Source organism: Pelophylax lessonae, assembly GCF_965119305.1.
Source record: "Pelophylax lessonae genome assembly, chromosome: 3".
NCBI lineage: Eukaryota > Metazoa > Chordata > Amphibia > Anura > Ranidae > Pelophylax > Pelophylax lessonae.
This window is the reverse complement of record NC_138770.1, coordinates 660,571,808-660,591,866: the sequence shown is the minus strand read 5'-3', so window position 1 is coordinate 660,591,866 and position 20,059 is coordinate 660,571,808. Positions and strand designations below refer to the sequence as shown.

Below are 20,059 nucleotides of genomic sequence, written 5' to 3'. Positions count from 1 at the left end.
GTGGGAGCCCATCCTAATCTCACATGTTGGTGGGAGCCCATCCTAATCTCACATGTTGGTGGGAGCCCATCCTAATCTCACATGTTGGTGGGAGCCCATCCTAATCTCACATGTTGGTGGGAGCCCATCCTAATCTCACATGTTGGTGGGAGCCCATCCTAATCTCACATGTTGTTGGGAGCCCATCCTAATCTCACATGTTGTTGGGAGCCCATCCTAATCTCACATGTTGGTGGGAGCCCATCCTAATCTCACATGTTGGTGGGAGCCCATCCTAATTGTTATTGTTGAGTTACTGACCTGAAACAAGGAAGCAAATAATGAATTCAGAATTGTCTCCGACAATGCTGATCTACATAAACCTAGGAAGCCTACGTCACCAGTGCCTTCAAAGGAAATCTCGCGTATACGCTATTTCACAAGAGCCTCTGGCCAGGGCGATTTTCCCGTCCTTACCAGAGCTCGTACTGCGCATGTACAAGATCTGCCGCAGATTTCTTTGGTGGACCGGCACAAGGAACAAAAATGAAGGAGCTGGCTACCAATGGAGTTATTTTTAAAGATGGTGGCAAAAACGTAGGACATGGGAAGAACAAATCTAGTTGGAAGGGGGGATATTATAAAAAAAGGAGGCCTGGGCCAAAAAGCAGAAAGTTCTTTAAAGTAAAAAAGGTATCTTTTTTTTACATTTGTGTAAGAGGGAGGGAGGAGAAACAAAGAAAATTTTTTTTGAGCTAAGCTCAGCTTTGAGTTTTAGTGATACAAGTACCTAAATTTTGCTTTTTAACAGCTTCTTAGGCCTGGTTCAGGCCTATGCATTTCTCGTTAAATTTTCAGTTTTGCAGACATGCACTATAGTACATCTAACCTAGTTTCCTATGGGTCAGATTCACTTTTCTGCGTTTTCCACAACTGCTTTTTTTGGAAAGGCCAGGAACTTTTTTCTCGCAGCAGGTTGCGTTTTCCGTTCCATAGACTTTAATGAAAATGCAGCAGAATTGCATCAAAAATGCAGTGTTTGTGTTTTTAATGCATTTTTCTGGTTTCTCCTGTCCTGCATGATAACAGACACCTCCCAAAAAACACTAAAAGCATCATAAACGCAATAAAAACTCGTAAAAAATACGAGTGGGAAAAAACTGCACAACACACCAGGAAACGCATCAACCGCAAGGTAATCCCTGGCATAGCAGCATTCAGATTAAAATAAGAGAGTGCCAGCTCTAATAGCCAATTAATCCTCATTCACTGCTGTCAGTCTAACACAGGAAATATTATTATATTATTATTATACAGGATTTATATAGCGCCAACAGTTTGCGCAGCGCTTTACAATATGTTTGCAGAAAGGAAATGCACAGGCATGATCAGTGTGCTGCTATTTCACTGAGCGCTCTTTTATACTCCGTTGTGAAGTGACGCTACTTGTATATCAAGACATCGCTTGTTTATCAAGTCAAAATTTATAAAAAATTTTGCTTGTCTTGCAAAATGTTTTCAAACCAAGTTAATCTCAATCCAAGGTTTTACTGTACTTTTGAATGTATGTATATACAATATATACACCGGTATGCACAAATCTTGCAGATAACGAGACCTTTCTATAATAAATATTTTATACATGTTAAATATTTGGGTAATTAGACATCAGTGGAAACTGCTAAAATATATAAAATAAATCATTCTTTCAATCGGTACATTTTAGTTTATTTGTTTTTTAGGCTGTGAAGTTGTTCCAGACGTCAATGTATCACAGAGAAGGTTTGGCATAAAGTTGCTCATACCATTTGCTGAAGGAATGAATGAAATATATTTAAGATGTGACAATGTAAGTATAAAAGTTCTTCTATATCTTCCTACTTAGGGCCAATTCACACCAGTATGGTGACAGGCATTTTTCCGCACTGTAAAACGCCAGTCACTGCTGGGACAGGCAGAAAACAATTGTGTGAACAATTGAATTAATTGCTTTGCGTTGGGAAATTGTGCGATTTTACGCATGTTCCTGACACACAGTAATGTGAACTGAGCCTGAAATATATGCTATATTGTCAAAAGTTTGCAACCAAATGACCATCACATCTATACGAGCTTGGTGGACATCTCATTCCAATAATGGGCATTTTTTGGAGTTGGCCCCCATTTGCAACATTTATGCCTCGTACACACCACCAATTGTTGGCCGTAAATTTTCGGCCATTGTCCGATCAGCCGATTGTCGGCTTGTTAGTATGATGCTTCCGACAACCGACTGCGACTTTTCGGCCGAACAAAATCTGGTGTGCAGGCTATAACATTTTTGTTGGCCGTCAACAGAACGGCCGATTGTTCGTCAGTCAGTACAGATTTCGGCAGACAAAAATCAGATGAGCAAGACTGGGCATGCTCAGAGAAGAAAAAACACACGGAAAGTAAGCCAGCACATGACATCACTTCTGAAGTTGGTTGTTGTTGGCCGAAAAAATTTGTGTGCAGTCTAGAGCACATTTCAACCAACACAACAACACTGGACAAAAGTCGGCCGATCGGTTGGCCAACAATCGGTGCGTGTGTACGAGGCTTAACAGTCTCCACTTTTCCAGAAAAACGTTCTACAAGATTCTGGAGTGTTCTTAGGAGAATTTGTGTCCATTCAGCCAAAAGAAACATTGATGAGGTCAGGTGCTAATGTTGGATGAGAAGACCTGGCTCACAATTAGTGTTCTAATTCATCCGAAAGGTGTTCAGTAGGGTTGGGGGGGCTCTGTGCAGGACACTCAAGTTCCTCCACCCCAAACTGGTGACACCATGTCTTTATGGACGTGCCTTTGTACACAGGGGCACAGTCCTGGTGGAACAGAAAAGGACCTTCACCAAACTGTTGTCACAAGGTTGGAAGAACACAGTTGTCTAAAAGGTCCTTGTATGCTATTGCATTAGGAGTACCCTTCATTAGAAGCATTGAAACTCAATCATTTGAAGGGGGTCCACATGGCTATATGGGTAGGTGTAAACGTTTGGATATATAGGGGTTGAGTTGCTTAAAAAAGAAGTTTTTTTATTTTAAGTTATATTCACGTAGGTGGATGCAGCATCGGTCCGATGCTTCATCTGTCCCCCACCGGCTCTAAGACTGAGAATTGAGGGATCAAAACCGCTGATCAGTTCTCAGAGCTCGATGAGCAGAGAGCTGGTGACTGTTAGCCACCGCTTTCTGCTCTACCCCCGCCATGCTCACTGTAGCGATGGGCTGTGGAGGGTCAGGGAGCGGCTGGCATAGGCTCTCAGCAGCTTGCTGAGAGGCTGAGCCAGGTGCCGATCCAGGCTCCTGGGTGAATTCCGACCATATGGTAGATATCTTTCCTTTCAAGCACCTCCTGCTTTGGTCCTTCTTTGGGTTCCTGCATGATGAGGACACTTCCCATTGGTTGTCCAGTGGCAAGGTCCTCTCAGGATCCGGAGGAGGACAACATAATTATAGGGGGTTGGTAAGGGACCGACATTTTGGGGCTCCATTTATACCACTGGAGTCGCTGCCCCCAATACATGGAAGTGAGGGACTTAGAGGGGGAATGAGTATATCTGGCTTCAAGGTACGGGTAAAAATTGTCTAGAAGGATTGGTTAGAGGGGGTGGAAGGTAGGGATTGGAAAAAATGGAAAAATTGTATCAAATACTTATGTAATATGCCTTTCCTGGCACCAATCTTTGGAAGCATACTACCATATGTACAGTGCCTTGCGAAAGTATTGGGCCCCCTTGAACTTTTCGACCTTTTGCCACATTTCAGGCTTCAAACATAAAGATATAAAACTGTAATTTTCTGTGAAGAATCAACAAGTGGGACACAATCATGAAGTGGAACGGAATTTATTGGATATTTCAAACTTTTTTAACAAATAAAAAGCTGAAAAATTGGGCGTGCAAAATTATTTAGTCCCCTTAAGTTAATACTTTGTAGCGCCACCTTTTGCTGTGATTGCAGCTGTAAGTCACTTGGAGTATGTCTCTATCAGTTTTGCACATCGAGAGAAATTTTTGCCCATTCCTCCTTGCAAAACAGCTCAAGCTCAGTGAGGTTGGATGGAATTTGGATGGATTTGTGAACAGCAGTTTTCCACAGATTCTTGATTGGACTTTGACTTGGCCATTCTAACACCTGGATTTGTTTATTTGTGAACCATTCCATTGTAGATTTTGCTTTATGTTTTGGATCATTGTCTTGTTGGAAGACAAATCTCTGTCCCAGTCTCAGGTCTTTTGCAGACTCCATCAGGTTTTCTTCCAGAATGGTCCTGTATTTGGCTCCATCCATCTTCCCATCAATTTTAACCATCTTCCCTGTCCCTGCTGAAGAAAAGCAGGCCCAAACCATGATGCTGCCACCACCATGTTTGACAGTGGGGATGGTGTGTTCAGGGTGATGAGCTGTGTTGCTTTTACGCCAAACATAACATTTTGCATTGTTGCCAAAAGTTCGATTTTGATTTCATCTGACCAGAGCACCTTCTTCCACATGTTTGGTGTGTCTCCCAGGTGGCTTGTGGCAAACTTTAAACGACACTTTTCATGGATTTCTTTAAGAAATGTCTTTCTTCTTGCCACTCTTCCATAAAGATTTGTGCAGTATACGACTGATTGTTGTCCTATGGACAGAGTCTCCCACCTCAGCTGTAGATCTCTGCAGTTCATCCAGAGTGATCATGGGCCTCTTGGCTGCATCTCTGATCAGTCTTCTCCTTGTATCAGCTGAAAGTTTAGAGGGACGGCCAGGTCTTCGTAGATTTGAGTGGTCTGATACTCCTTCCATTTCAATATTATTGCTTGCACAGTGCTCCTTGGGATGTTTAAAGCTTGGGAAATCTTTTTGTATCCAAATCCGGCTTTAAACTTCTCCACAACAGTATCTCGGACCTGCCTGGTGTGTTCCTTGTTCTTCATGATGCTCTCTGCGCTTTAAACGGACCTCTGAGACTATCACAGTGCAGGTGCATTTATACAGAGACTTGATTACACACAGGTGGATTCTATTTATCATCATTAGTCATTTAGGTCAACATTGGATCATTCAGAGATCCTCACTGAACTTCTGGAGAGAGTTAGCTGCACTGAAAGTAAAGGGGCTGAATAATTTTGCACGCCCAAATTTCAGTTTTTTATTTATTAACAAAGTTTGTAATATCCAATAAATTTCCTTCCGCTTCATGATTGTGTCCCACTTGTTGTTGATTCTTCACAAAAAATGACAGTTTTATATCTTTATGTTTGAAGCCTGAAATGTGGCAAAAGGTCTCAAAGTTCAAGGGGGCCGAATAGTTTTGCAAAGCACTGTATGTATGCTGCCATGTTGGTGCCAGGAAAACAGAAAATTATACGAAATACTTACCATAATTTCCCTTTCCTGGCACCAATTCATAGTAGCATACTACCACATGTACAGTATGCTCCCATGTTGGTGCCATAAAAATAAAAAATTGTATCAAATACTTACCATAATTTACCTTTCCTGGCGTCGCTTCACAGCAGCATACTACCACACGTATGCTTTTATGTTGGCGTCAGGAAAATAGAAAATTGTATCAAATACTTACCATAGTTTTCCTTTCCTGGTGCCAATTCATAACACCACATGTGTACTTCCATGTTGGCGCCAGGAAAATGGAAAATTGTATCAAATTCTTACCATAATTTTCCTTTTCCCGACGCTAATCTATGGCAGTATACATGTGGTAGTATACTGCCATATACTGCCATGTTAGGACCAAGAGATAGTTTTATCTTTAACCAACCATTCCCTATTTCCTCCAGGAAAGCCAATATGCCAAGTGGATGGCAGCGTGCATACTTGCTGCAAAAGGGAAGACGATGGCGGACAGCACCTACCGATCGGAAGTCCAGAACATCCTCTCATTTCTGAAGATGAAAGACATAAACACGACAACAGCGCAAATACCATCCGACTTAGAAAACGTGGACATTAAACCAGAGTGTTATGTGTCACCAAAATATGCAAAGAAGTACAAAGCTAAGCAGGTATGTGATGACCCTTTTGTAGCTGCAGTCATTACTCGCCCCTTCGTTTAGGAGCCTCTTCTCTGACACCGGTCCCAGTACTGTGATGTCACATATACAGTCACAGACAATGATGTCATCATGTAAGCTACTAGGACATCTTCTCTCTTGTGTAATGTGCAACGTCACTCAAAGTGCAACAAAACTCGACTAATGTAATTGTGAGCAGTTTTCTTTTTTATTGTTGCAGAAGAATTGTTTACCTGCCTGCTTGCAGTCTTTCACTGAATGCACACTGAGCTGCGCATGCTCAGCTTAGTGCGCATTTTTGGCTAGACACGTGCAATTCATTTCGGTCCGAATGTAAATTTTGGATACATCTGAATCTTAAAATAAAATAGTAACGAATTGCTCTGAATTTGCATTAAGGTGAAAAACCTTCTGTGCTGCAGCTGCCCCCAGAGCCCCTCCTTATTCTTACCTGAGCCTATCCGCTCCAGCGATGTGCACGAGCCCAGCGGCTCCAGCTGCTGTCTCTGTCTTCATTGGATAGATTGATAGCAGCAGGAGCCATTGGCTCCCACTCCTGTCAATCAAATCCTGTGACAGGGGAGCAGGGGTTGAGGCCGAGTCCCGCTGTCTGTGTCAATGCACACAGCAGAGGGAATGGGGAGCGCGCCCGCATGGGTGCCCCCATGGAAAGTGACTCTCTGTGGGGGTAACCGGTGAAGGGGAGGAGCCAGGAGCCCCAGTGGGGGACCCCAGAAGAGGGGGATCGGGGCTGCTTTGCACAAAACCATTACACAGAGCAAGGTAAGTATAAAATGTTTGTTATTTTTATTTTTTATTTGAACCTTAACCCCCCCTTCCCCTGTACACCTGTAGGAGGGCAGTTGAGAGGCGGCGGCATAAAGAGGAACTGATCACTCCATGCAGCCGCTGAATGCCCGCTTCCCCTCCCTCCCACAGACATTCAGCAGCTGCAGGAGAGACATTGGTTCCTCCACATGCCACTCCCACTGCCTCCCTATCCCTGTCCTGCTGCCCTAGGCCCCTGTGTGCTTCCCTTACCCCCCCCCCCATACAGTGCTGCCAGGTTTGCCCCTCCCACCTCCCACTAGCTGCTGTGGGGGACCTGTCAGGATGGAGAGCGGGGAAGGAGTCGGTAATTGTTTAATTTACTGGCCAACTCCTTGTTCTAATGATTTTTTTTTTCATTCATAGCTGGAGAATATTAAACTGTGTTTACTATGCCTCAGTTTATGAATCAACGGGAAGCTCTGTACAGAGCTATTGCATTCCTTCATTCTGTGTAGCTGAGGCTGCAGAGAAAGGGACTGATGAATCTGTCCTTAGTCCCTTTCTCTATCTCAAAAGTGAGAAATCAGGGGTCTATTAAGACCCCTGATTTTTCACCATAGCCCCCCAACGGAGGTCCTAATAATATGTAAAAAATAATAAAAAAACAAAATTGTAATAAATAAATAAAATGATAAAAAATAAAACAACAAAAATAAAAAACCTTCAAAAAATACACAATTTATCTAAATGTGGTGCAGCTGCTCTCCCAAACCTATAAAGGTTGTGCAATGATCAAACCACAAGAGTGCGTGCTCTATGTATAAACAGCACATGCGTGTGAATAAATAATATACAAATACTGAATCAACATAAAAAAGTAAAAATAAAAAAGAAATTCAAGTTCAAGTTTTTTTTGGACTTTAATTTCTTTTTATTTTTTATGTTGATTCAGTATTTGTATATTATTTATTCACATGCAAGCACTGTTTATACATAGAGCGCTCACTCTTGTGGTTACAGTTTGAAAAATCAAAAACTACTGACTAGGGATCGGCCGATTATCGGCAAAGCCGATATATCGGGGGCCGATCTGCACTTTCCCCGATATATCGGAATCGGCCCCGGAGGTTACCGATATTGCCGATATTTTGGGAAAGTGCTGCACCGGGGTGATGCCTGCAGCTAGAGGCATCACCCCGGTAGCGGTGTCCATAGCCGACGGTCGGCTGACTTGTAATGACAACCGATGCGGCTCAGAAGCCGCTCGGCTGTCATTACAAGGAGTGGGAGGGGACATCTTCCCCCTCCCGCCGCCTTCCACGGCTCGCCCGGGTCTCCTGTCCCACCGGGAGGCCCGGGCATCCTACCTGCATGGCTGCCGAAGAGAAGACCCGATCAAAGCCACATTTGTAAAAAAACCTGGAAGTGATGTAATGACATCACTTCCGGTACTCGGCGGCAAATTAAAAAAAATGCGAGCATTCAAAACAGCCAAACTTGGCGTTTTGAATGCTTTTAAGTGCAGAGGAGGGGTTTGGGGTCTTTTAGACCCCCAGCTCCCTCCACAACAGTACCTGAAAAAAAAAAAGTTAAATGTCCAAAAATATCGGCCAATATTGGCCGATACCAATATCCGATGACCAAAATATCGGTATCGGCACTAAAAAAATGATATCGGTCGATCACTACTACTGACACCAGTGGTCGAATTACCAGGGTCACAAAGGTCACACTTGTGTTCTGGCATTCTGCCACTGTGGGGGGGGATCCCAAGACGACAGAAAGGTGGCCCGCTGGGGGACTGTATTAAAAGGTCCCGTGATGGGAGTAATGAACCCCCGGAGCCAGTGGGAAGGTCTGCAGCCAGGGGGGCCCTTCATGGTGTCTTGCACCGGGACCCTGAAGGTTCCGTTACGCCTCTGGTGAATGATCTTGTCTCTGCCCCCTCCTGTAGTTTTCTACAGTGGGTGGAGCCTGCTTGGGCCCTCCCACTGCTCTGCGCTCTGCACAAACTATGTATAGCACAGTGATGATGTCACTGCGCCTTTTACACAGTAATTTCTGGGTTGGCAAAGGCATTTGGTGCATAAAAACTGTATTTTTAGCTTTTGAGGAATATATTTAAATGTGTTTCAGCTTTAATTATTCTTTTATTCATATTTTATTGAGGTCTTATTGTTTCTCTTCCATAGTTAGTATCTCGTATTCTGGAGGCCCAGCAGAATATTTCCCAGATGCCTCTCATAGAAGCCAAGATGAGGTTTATTCAGGCGTGGCAGTCTTTGCCGGAGTTTGGCTTGGCCTACTACATTGTAAGGTAAACATTTCTCTATTTGTACTGATTAACGAGCTCCAACCTACAATTCACTGAATGAACCAGAACTGTGTGTCTGCTCAGATTCCTTTCATAGAAAGGCCTATTATCTGAAGTACAGCTAAGGGCAGCGGTCAGGGGTGTACGCATAGCAGGAATCATACCCCATGCAAGTGCAACTGCCCCTCAACCGCAAACAACACACGTGGTTGCATTAAGGTAGTCCAGCAATTAATGAGATTAACACAGGCAGTGGGGAAGTCATACAATGTCTCCTCACTCCTCTGTCAAATGTTCGCTGAAGAGTGATCTAAACACAGATCGCTCTTCAGAGTGGAAAAAAAACAAGGCCTTCCTCGGGCAGCAGTCTCCTATTGGCGTAGATCAGGGGTTTCCAAACATTCTAAATGAAGACTTTAGGAGAGCCGCATTGTGGCCATCGGGAGTGTCCCAGAATCAGTTGGCAGTAAGCATTGCTCCATCATTGGTGTCAGTGGGAGGAATAGTGCCCCGTAAGTGGGAGGAATAGTGCCCCGTCAATGGGAGGAATAGTGCCCCGTCAGTGGTTTCAGTGGGAGGAATAGTGCCCCATCATTGGTGTCAGTGGGAGGAATAGTGCCCCCTCAGTAGTGTCAGTGGGATGAATAGTGCCCCATTATTGGTGTCAGTGGTAGGAATAGTGCCCCATCATTTGTGTCAGTAGGAGGAATAGTGCCCCCTCAGTAGTGTCAGTGGGAGGAATAGTGCCCCATCATTGGTGTCAGTGGAAGGAATAGTGTCCCATCATTGGTGTCAGTGGTAGGAATAGTGCCCCATCATTGGTGTCAGTGGGAGGAATAGTGCCCCATCATTGGTGAAAGTGGGAGGAATAGTGCCCATGATTGGTGTCAGTGGGAGGAATAGTGCCCATCATTGGTGTCAGTGGGAGGAATAGTGCCCCATCATTGATATCAGTGGGAGGAATAGTGCCCCATCATTGGTGTCAGTGGTAGGAATCGTGCCCCATCATTGGTATCAGTGGGAGGAATAGCGCCCCGTCATTGGTGTCAGTGTGAGGAATAGCGCCCAGTCATTGGTGGCAGTGGTAGGAATAGTGCCCCGTCATTGGTGTCAATGGTAGGAATAGTGCCCCATCATTGATATCAGTGGTAGGAATAGTGCCCCATCATTGATATCAGTTGTAGGGAATCTACTGAATGATGGTACTAATAGGCTGGGAATCTGCTGAACGAGGGTATGATTAAGCTGGAGTTCTGCTGAACAAGGGTACTAATGAGCTGGGAATCTGCTGAACAAGGGTACTAATGAGCTGGGGATCTGCTGAACAAGGGCACTAATGAGCTGTGGATCTGCTGAACAAGGGTACTAATAAGCTGGGGATCTGCTAAATGAGGGTATGATTAAGCTGGAGATCTGCTGAATGAGGGTACTAGTAAGCTGGGGTTCTGCTGAATGAGGGTACTAATAAGCTGGGGATCTGCTGTACAGGGGTACTAATGAGCTGGGGATCTGCTGAACGAGGGCACTAATGAGCTAAGGATCTGCTGAACAAGGATACTAATGAGCTGGGGATCTGCTGAACGAGGGCACTAATGAGCTAAGGATCTGCTGAACAAGGATACTAATGAGCTGGGGATCTGCTGAACAAGGGCACTAATGAGCTGGGGATCTGCTGAACAGGGGCACTAATGAGCTGGGGATCTGCTGAACAGGGATACTAATGAGCTGGGGATCTGCTGAACAAGGTTACTAATAAGCTGGGGATCTGTTGAAATAGGGTACTAATAAGCTGGGAATCTGCTGAACAGGGGCACTAATGAGCTGGGGATCTGCTGAACAAGAGTATTAATGAGCTAGGGATCTGTTGAATAGGGATACTAATGAGCTGGGGATCTGCTGAATGAGGGTACTAATAAGCTAGGGATCTGTTGAATAGGGATACTAATGAACTGGGGATACTACTGAACCGTGGTTCTACTGGGCCCCTTTAGAACAAATAGAAAATGAACACACAGAGCATTTGCCAAACTTCATTAAAGCTTCAAAAAAGCATCAGCGAAGCATCACAGAATCAAAAACACATAAAAAAAAAGGCATGTTGAAGCGGCAGGCGCTTTAATGTGTGCTAAAGTCGAAGCAAGTGTAAATGAGCCCTAAATTATTTCAATCTCTTCTGAGTTTTCTTTTCTTCGGCAAATATTTATTATTTTGTTCACGTTTTTTTTTTTTTTTTTTTTTTTTTGTATTCCTTTTTTTTCATTTGAACCCAGTGAATAAAATCTTTCTCCACCTTTGCATTTTGGAATGCCTAATACAATGCCCCAGTTATGGATTTCTCTCGGTATTTAGGTCCCATGGTGATTAGCTCACCGTTATCATACAATGTTTGCCGGTGCCGACCTGTTCCAGAAATGGAACACCAGCACGGCGCAGTCTGTGACCAATGTAACCCCAGAAATAGCAGGGGTGTCTTTATAGGGGAAGATTCAGAGGGTGTAAAAAAAGAACAAAGGCCGGGAAGAAGAGAGGGCTGAAAATAATAGAAGTTGGCTGCTGGAAAAACAGCGCAAAAAAGGAGAAGGATGTGAAAGTTGCAAAAGGTGTTTCTAAAGTACGAAGGAGGTTACTAAAATGATGAACATAGAAGATAAAAAAAAAAAGAGAAGCGGACAAAAGAAATTCTCAATAAAAGGAAAGAAGTTGCTTTTGAAGTTTTAGCTGCATTTTATTTTTACTGCAGTTTTTTTTTTTTTTTTTTTCGATGTGTGAATAAAGCTAAACTCTAGGCAGATATAAAAGACATTGGAAAAAAAAAAGACATCAAGAATTCGGCTCTGTAATCATTCAAATATTTCTTGTTTCAACATTAAAGTGATTGTAAACGTTCGCCTTGTATTCAACTTAAAATAGAAATGAGAGGCAAAAATTTGTGTATAGATATATAAAAAAGAATTTTTTTTTTTTCTACCATTTGCCAATCAGCCGTCGCAGTTACACAGCGGCAGGTTGGCAGGTTCCCGCAAATAGCACCCACTCGGGGAAGCCGATCCATGGGGCCAGTGGCCGCGATTGCCGCCGGGCACCCACGATCGCTCCCCGTGAAGAGAGAACGGCGGTCTGCTGTTGTAAACACAGCAGACCGTTGTTCTCTCCGGAATCAATACAGAGCTCCTGTGTCCCTCCTATTTAGGATCACAGGTCTCTGTATTGATTTTACAAGCCCATCCCCCTCACAGTTAGAAAACACCCCCTAGGCTCACACTTAACCCTTTCATCGCCCCTGGGTTAACCCCTTCCCTGTCAGTGTCATTATTACAGTAGTGCATATTTTTAGCACTGATGATCTCTGCATTGATTTTCCCAGCCCATCCCCCTCACAGTTAGAAAACACCCCCTAGGCTCACTCTTAACCCTTTGATCGCCCCTGGGTTAACCCCTTCCCTGTCAGTGTCATTATTACAGTAGTGCATATTTTTAGCACTGATTATTGTAGTAATGTCACTGGTCCCCCCCCCAAAAATGTCAATTAGGGGTCCAATCTGTCGCAGTCCCGCTAAAAATCGCTCATTGCCGCCATTACTAGTAAAAAATAAAAAATAAAAATGACATAAATCTCTCCCCTAGTTTGTAAACGCGAAAAACTTTTGCGCAAATCAATCAAAATACACTAAGGCTCCTTTCACACGGCCGCTCCGTGTGAAAGGTCCGCTGCGGGACTTTTTTTTTTTCCACGGAGCGGATGACATTTGTGTCATCCGCTCCGTGTGCCCGCATATCATCCCATCCGTTTGCGGATGATATGCGGACATAATGTAAGTCTATGACAACGCTGACATCCGATTTTCCTTCCTTTCCGTTTTTTACACGGAAGGAAAAATAGGGATCTGTTCCATTCGTAAAAACGGAACAGAACTGAAAGGAGGAAAATCGGATGTCAGTGGATGGTATTCCGCTGACACCCGCAGTGCCATTCACTTACATTATGTCCGCAAATCATCCGCAAACGGATGGGATGATTTGCGGACACACGGAGCGGCCGTGTGAAAGGAGCCTTATTAGAATTTTTTTTTACCAAAAATATGTAGCAGAATACAAATTGGCCTAAGTGCCGGTTCACACTTGTGCGGCTGCGGAGATCGCATGTAATTCGGAGCGCACTGCTCCTTCATTACATGCGATCTCATGTGCGGTGCGAATTTCAGCCATACACTTTGTATGTCTGAATTCGCACTGCATCCACACCAAGACGCACAGGAGGCATTTTTTGAGCCGCATCAAAATCGGATCGCACGGTGGTTCACACTTGTGCGATCCGATTCTGTGCGTACTTGCAGATCGCACTGCGATATGCAATCAAACTGGGGGTGTCGTTAACTTTTAATTGACACCCCCTGCGTATCGCATATGGCAGTGTGAACTGCCAGAGGTGCGGATGCGATGCAGGAACAGACTGCATATTCGCAGCGTTCCCGCATCGCACAAGTGTGAACCGAGCCTTAAAGATGAAAAATATTGTTTTTATTTACTTATTTATTTTTTTGGGGAATGTTACATAGCAGAAAGTGAAAAATATTGTTTTTTTTTTTTTTGTTTTGTTTTTTTTTTCAGAATTTTTGCTTATAGTGCAAAAAAATAAAAATCGCACAGGTGATCAAATACCACCACTCTTTGTGGGAAAAAAAGAGCATCAATTTTAATGGGGTACAGCGTCGCACGACCGCACAATTGTCAGTTAAATTAATGCAGTGCCGAATCACAAAAAGTGGCCTGGTCATTAAGGGGGAAAACCTTCCGGTCCAGAAGTGGTTAAGTGATCACATCTGTTCTTACCTGCAAAAGGAGCTCAGAGAGCTGGGGAGAAGAAACAGCAGCACATTGGTCTTCCCAGTGAATGGCTGTACAGGGGGAAGAGGGGAGTTGTCAGCACAAGTCTGATCACTGGAGGCAAGCACATTGAGTTCCCGGCATTTTAAAAACCTTTTTTCCTCTCTTTTATAAGTGATCACATTCCTTCTGTTTTCAGCTGCATAAGGAGCTCAGAGGGCTGGCGAAGGAAAAACAGCAGCACACTGGTCTTCCCAGTAAATGGCTGTGCAGGGGGGGTCAGCACAAGTCTGATCATTGGATAAGAGCAGACTGAGTTCCCAGCATAGCTAGAAAACTGACCACACTGTGCTCTCATGCCTAGTGTGGTTAGTTTGCAATGGAAAAGTAGAGGGATTGGCAGGAACATCAGGGATTTCACAAAAAGAGAACAGGATACATTTTTGTACAACTACATGGTACAGCCAGCACATATCATGAACATGAAATGATGGGTTTACATATCTGTTCTTAGCTGCATAAGGAGCTCAGAGAGCTGGGGAGGAGAAACAGCAGCACATTGGTCTTCCCAGTGGATGGCTGTACAGGGGGAAGAGGGGAGGTGTCAGCACAAGTCTGATCACTGGAGGCAAGCACACTGAGTTCCCGGCATTTTAAAAAACGTTTTTCCTCTTTGTTATAAGTTATTACATTCCTTCTATTTTCAGCTGCATAAGGAGTTTGGAGAGCTGGGGGAGGAAAAACAGCAGGACACTGGTCTTCCCAGTGAATGGCTGTGCGGGGGGGGGGGGGGTCAACACAAGTCTGATCACTGGAGGCAAGCACACTGAGTTCCCGGCATTTTAAAAACCTTTTTTCCTCTCTTTTATAAGTGATCTCATTCCTTCTGTTTTCAGCTGCATAAGGAGCTCGGAGAGCTGGGGGAGGAAAAACAGCAGGACACTGGTCTTCCCAGTAAATGGCTGTGCGGGGTGGGGGGGTCAGCACAAATCTGATGATTGGATAAGAGCAGAGTTCCCAGCATAGCTAGAAAACTGACCACACTGTGCTCTCATGTTTAGTGTGGTTAGTTTGCAATGGGAAAGTAGAGGGATTGGCAGGAACACCAAGGAGTTCACACAAAGAGAACAGGATACATTTTAGTACATGTACATGGTACAGCAGGCACATATAACATGAATATGAAATTATGGGTTTACATATCCTTTAAGTTTTTTAAGTGGCAGTTGGCATTTTCCCATGTTAGAGGGTTGCTGTTAGAATTAATGGAGCCCCGGACACCCCCTTGTCATAACATCATAAAATAAAAATGTGTTGCTGTGCTCTTATGAGTGTTAGAAAAAATGTTTTCTTTTTGTAAAGATTTCGGGATCTGAAGAAAGATGAAGTACTTGGAGTTTCCTACAACAGGCTTATCAGGATAGATATGACCACTGAAAACCCCATCTGCACCTGGAGGTTCTCCAATATGAAACAATGGAATGTGAACTGGGAAATCCAGCAGGTTGGTTGTTTTATCCCCCCCCCCTTCGGTTCACCTAGTCATTTTTTCTGCTTCTTGTGTCCCACTCATACATAATATACAGTATCTACCAAAAGAAAGCACACCCCTCACATTTTTGTAAATAAATTATTATATCTTTTCATGTGACAACACTGAAGAAATGACACTTTGCTACAATGTAAAGTAGTGAGTGTACAGCTTGTATAACAGTGTGCATTTCCTGTCCCCTCAAAATAACTCAACACACAGCCATTAATGTCTAAACTACTGCAACAAAAGTGAGTACACCCCTACAAGTGAAAATGTCCAAATTGGGTCCAATTAGCCATTTTCCCTCCCCGGTGTCATGTGACTCGTTATTGTTACAAGGTCTCAGGTGTTAATAGGGAGCAGGTGTGTTAAATTTGGTGTTATCGCTCTCACTCATACTGGTCACTGGAAGTTCAACATGGCATCTAGGGTGTGTTTTCTAACTGTGGGGGTGGCTTGTGAAATGATCATAGAGACGTGTTCCTATATAGAAGGATTACAGGCGCTCTGTGATCATTTCAGAGAGAAGAACGGTTGGCTGTGTTTACAGCAGCTGACCGTTCTTCTCTCTCAGCGGGGAGCTATTGCGGGTGCCCGGCAGAAATCGCGACCGCCAGCCCTGTGCATCAGCATCCCCGCCGCCTAGTGGGGGCGAGAGCGCACCGCCAGTGGTGCGCGCTCGCCCCCCAGCACCACGCGCGTGACCGATATAGTACTACGGCGTTTCGCGCAGCTGAGCCAGCCTGCCGCAGTAAAAGCCTGCCGCCCGTGCCGTTTCTTCAGAGCCCTGTGCCGTGACCACAGCATCATGCTGTGGGGATGTTTTTCAGCAGCAGGAACTGGGAGACTAGTCAGGAATCAGGATCGAAGGAAAGATGAATGCAGCAATGTACGGAGACATTCTTGATGAAAACCTGCACCAGAGCGCTCTGGACCTCAGACTGGGGTAAAGGTTCATCTTCCAACAGGACAACGACCCTAAGCACACAGCCAAGATAACAAAGGAGTGGCTACAGGACAACACTCTGAATGTTCTTGAGTGGTGATCCCCCTGTCCTCCGCCTCTCCACAGGCGATCCCCCTGCTCTCTGCCTCTACACAGGCGATCCCCCTGTCCTCTCTTTTTCCACTGGCAATCCCCCTGTCCTCTGCCTCTCCACTGGCGATCCCCCTTTCCTCTGCCTCTCCACTGGCGATCCCCCTGCTCTCTGCCTCTATACTGGCGACCCCCCTGTCCCTTACCTCTCCACTGGCGATCCGCCTTTCCTCTGCCTCTCCACTGGCGATCCCCCTGTCCCTTACCTCTCCACTGGCAATCCCCCTGTCCCTTATCTCTCCACTGGCGATCCCCCTCTCCCTTACCTCTCCACTGGCGATCCCCCTGTCCCTTACCTCTCCACTGGCGATCCCCCCGTCCTCTGCCTCTCCACTGGCGATCCCCCCGTCCTCTGCCTCTCCACTGGCGATCCCCCTGTCCTCTGCCTCTCCACTGGCGATCCCCCCGTCCTCTGCCTCTCCACTGGTGATCCCCCTTTCCTCTGCCTCTCCACTGGCGATCCCCCCATCCTCTGCCTCTCCACTGGCGATCCCCCCGTCCTCTGCCTCTCCACTGGCGATCCCCCCGTCCTCTGCCTCTCCACTGGCGATCCCCCCGTCCTCTGCCTCTCCACTGGCGATCCCCCTTTCCTCTGCCTCTCCACTGGCGATCCCCCCGTCCTCTGCCTCTCCACTGGCTTTCCCTCCGTCCTCTGCCTCTCCACTGGCGATCCCCCTTTCCTCTGCCTCTCCACTGGCGATCCCCCTGACCTCTGACTCTCCCCTACTCTAAAATCCCCAACTGAGCTCCCATCCTTTGCCCTGCTGACCCCCTGTACACCACCCTGCTGGCCAACTGTCCTCTGCCCTGCTGATCCCTGTATACTGCCCTACATACCAATAGGCTCCGTACATTGCCATAGATCTTGCCCTGAATGTAACTAGTTAAATTTTGCCATACCTAAACTTTAGTTTTAAAGGCTGCATATTACAACGTAGGTTTGGGGCAGTGAAGCTGTACCTGTTTAGCGTCACTGCAAGTAATGTCACTTTCCTGACAAAAAAAATATGAATCTGTGATGAGAATGGTGGCCTTCGTTAGAGGTTTCTGAGGCAGATATCAAACATAGAGATATACAGTATTCTCTTTAAATGGAAACAGAATTGCTAATTTTCTTTTTAAAATATGGAACGTATTACATCATACCTGTTGTTATCAATAATAAATATTAATGTAAGTGTGGGTTTTTTTTGCTTTTCAGGTTGCCATTGACTTTGATCCTAATATCTCTATCGCTTTCACATGTCAAAGTGCAAGTTGCAAAGTGGTCCATGAGTACATAGGAGGGTACATCTTCCTCTCCACCCGCTCCAAAGACCAGAATGAAACCTTGGATGAAGAACTTTTCCATAAACTTACTGGAGGCCAGAACTGAACTCCCTTTCAACAAAGGAGGTCAAATGTGGAGGACAGAAAAGCCAACATGACTTCCTTGGGATCTAATATTTACAAGTAAAGACTTTGTAATAGTCAGAAGAACCTCCTCAAAACACCTTGTACCTGATGACTACACCTAAAGCCCAAAAGTTACAAAAAAATGTCAATTCAGAGAGACATTGAACTAACAATTACCATTTTTATAGTCTTAACCCCATTTTCCTGATTAGCAGTTACACAATCTAACTATGACTGCGCAGTCCAATAGACTCCAGAGTCTGACCACACTAGCCAGTGGACTTCATAACCTAACAGACCTTGGTCAGACACATCCAAACTCTACAAGTACTTGTGAGGACCCGTGTGCAAAGTGAGAATAGCCTTTACTCATTTACTTTAGCATAGTGCACTGAAGGGCAAGAAGTGTGTTTTTTACAAAGGGAAAAAAGTATTTTACGGCACTGTAATGTTCATCTCAGTATATGTGGTCAGGGAATATAGCTGGCATAAGGTAGCTTCACCTAAAGCAGCCCCCATGCCCTTAAGGCAAGTAGGCCTACTGGTACTGGTACTGGCAATGCTACGTTCACTGGCCAGGAACTACTGTAGGTTGGGCAAAGTGTGAAAACAGAAAATCTGTGGTATCAGGAATGTTGATATCCACAGAGGATGGCTGGGACTGATGCCTTGTCAGGAATGCGGTCACTTAAACATGCAAAAGAGGCAGGACAGGCCGCAGGCTTGGACCTGGTCAGCATACAGGCAGAAGATGGATCCAGGCAGCTGGCAGAAAGGTGGTTGATAAAAAGCCAAAGGGCCAGTCCAGGCATCCAGGTAGCAGACTGATATATGGTCAGTATGCAGGCAAAGGGTCAGTCCAGTCAGGAGGCAAAAACATGGTGGATAAACAGGTAAAGGGTCAGTCCAGGCAGCAGTCAGATACATGGTCAGTATACCGGTAAAAAGTCAGTCAAGGCAGCAGTCAGATACATGGTCAGTATACAGGTAAAGTGTCACTCCAGGCAGCAGTCAGATACATGGTCAGTACACAGGTAAAGAGTCACTCCAGGCAGCAGTCAGATACATGGTCAGTATACAGGTAAAGAGTCAGTCAAGGCAGCAGTCAGATACATGGTCAGTATACAGGTAAAGAGTCACTCCAGGCAGCAGACACATACATGGTCAGTATAACCATTTGAAGGCTCCTCGTGGGAAAAATTCCATCATAAGTCAATAAAGATAGACAGTCCTATCCACATTCAAGCCATCAGCTTAAGGTGTAATTGTAACAGTCCATCTTATACATCAGATCCATGGTCAGTAAAGCGATGCGCAAACTGTTGGCGTTATATAAATCCATTATAATAATAATATACAAGTTAAGGGTCAGTCCAGGCAGCATTTAGATACATGGTCAGTACACAGGTAAAGGCTCAGTCCAGGCAGCAGCCAGATACATGGTCAGTATACAGGTCTAAAGGGTCAGTCCAGGCAGCAGACACATACATGGTCAGTATAACCATTTGAAGGCTCCTCGTTGGAAAAAATCCATCAGAAGTCCATAAAGATAGGCAGCCCTATCCACATTCAAGCCATCAGCTTAAGGTGTAATTGTTAGATACTCTAAGTTTTTCTTGCTGTCTAGATTTCCCTACCTGGGATATTTACCTTCTTTAGTTGTCCTGGAGGCCATTGTTACCCAGACAAAAAGTGATGGAAAATTTTTTTACAGTTGTCACCAGTGCAGGATCATGGGGTACTTTTTCGAAGGGGACGCCCGTGCTATAATTAGAAATCAGGTTTTCACAGGCATTTAGGGACGACATAGTTATCAGATCAGGAGTGTGTGTCCGAAGCAGATGTGTTTATTCTCTTCAAGGTTTTGGTGGATTGCAGTCCATCTTTGTCAAGATGTGACTTCAACAAGTCTTAATGAAGATGGACTGTGATCCACTGAACTTGTTTGGACACATACTCCTACTCAAAACCTGTGAATATTACTTTCTATTTATCTACTGATGTTACTTTGCTGCACCCAGGCTCATTTTCACTGGACAGTGTGCAGTGACTTCCAGTGGATTTTGGCTATCGGATCAAATATTAGTTTGCATTGAAATTCTGA

At 44.9% G+C, this 20,059-nt stretch overlaps 1 protein-coding gene across 1 annotated transcript in view; it reads left to right on the top strand.

Moving 5' to 3' along the window:
* The window catches only part of FERMT1 (FERM domain containing kindlin 1), a 64,062-nt gene extending 45,789 nt beyond the window's left edge, over positions 1-18,273 (top strand). Inside the window, exons 10-14 of the mRNA XM_082251240.1 lie at positions 1,722-1,828; positions 5,788-6,012; positions 8,985-9,109; positions 15,293-15,434; positions 17,762-18,273. Coding sequence (XP_082107366.1) covers positions 1,722-1,828; positions 5,788-6,012; positions 8,985-9,109; positions 15,293-15,434; positions 17,762-17,935 — 773 coding nt within the window. The 3' untranslated portion in view covers positions 17,936-18,273. The remainder of the gene's footprint in view (positions 1-1,721; positions 1,829-5,787; positions 6,013-8,984; positions 9,110-15,292; positions 15,435-17,761) is intronic.
* The last annotated feature ends 1,786 nt before the right edge of the window (positions 18,274-20,059 follow it).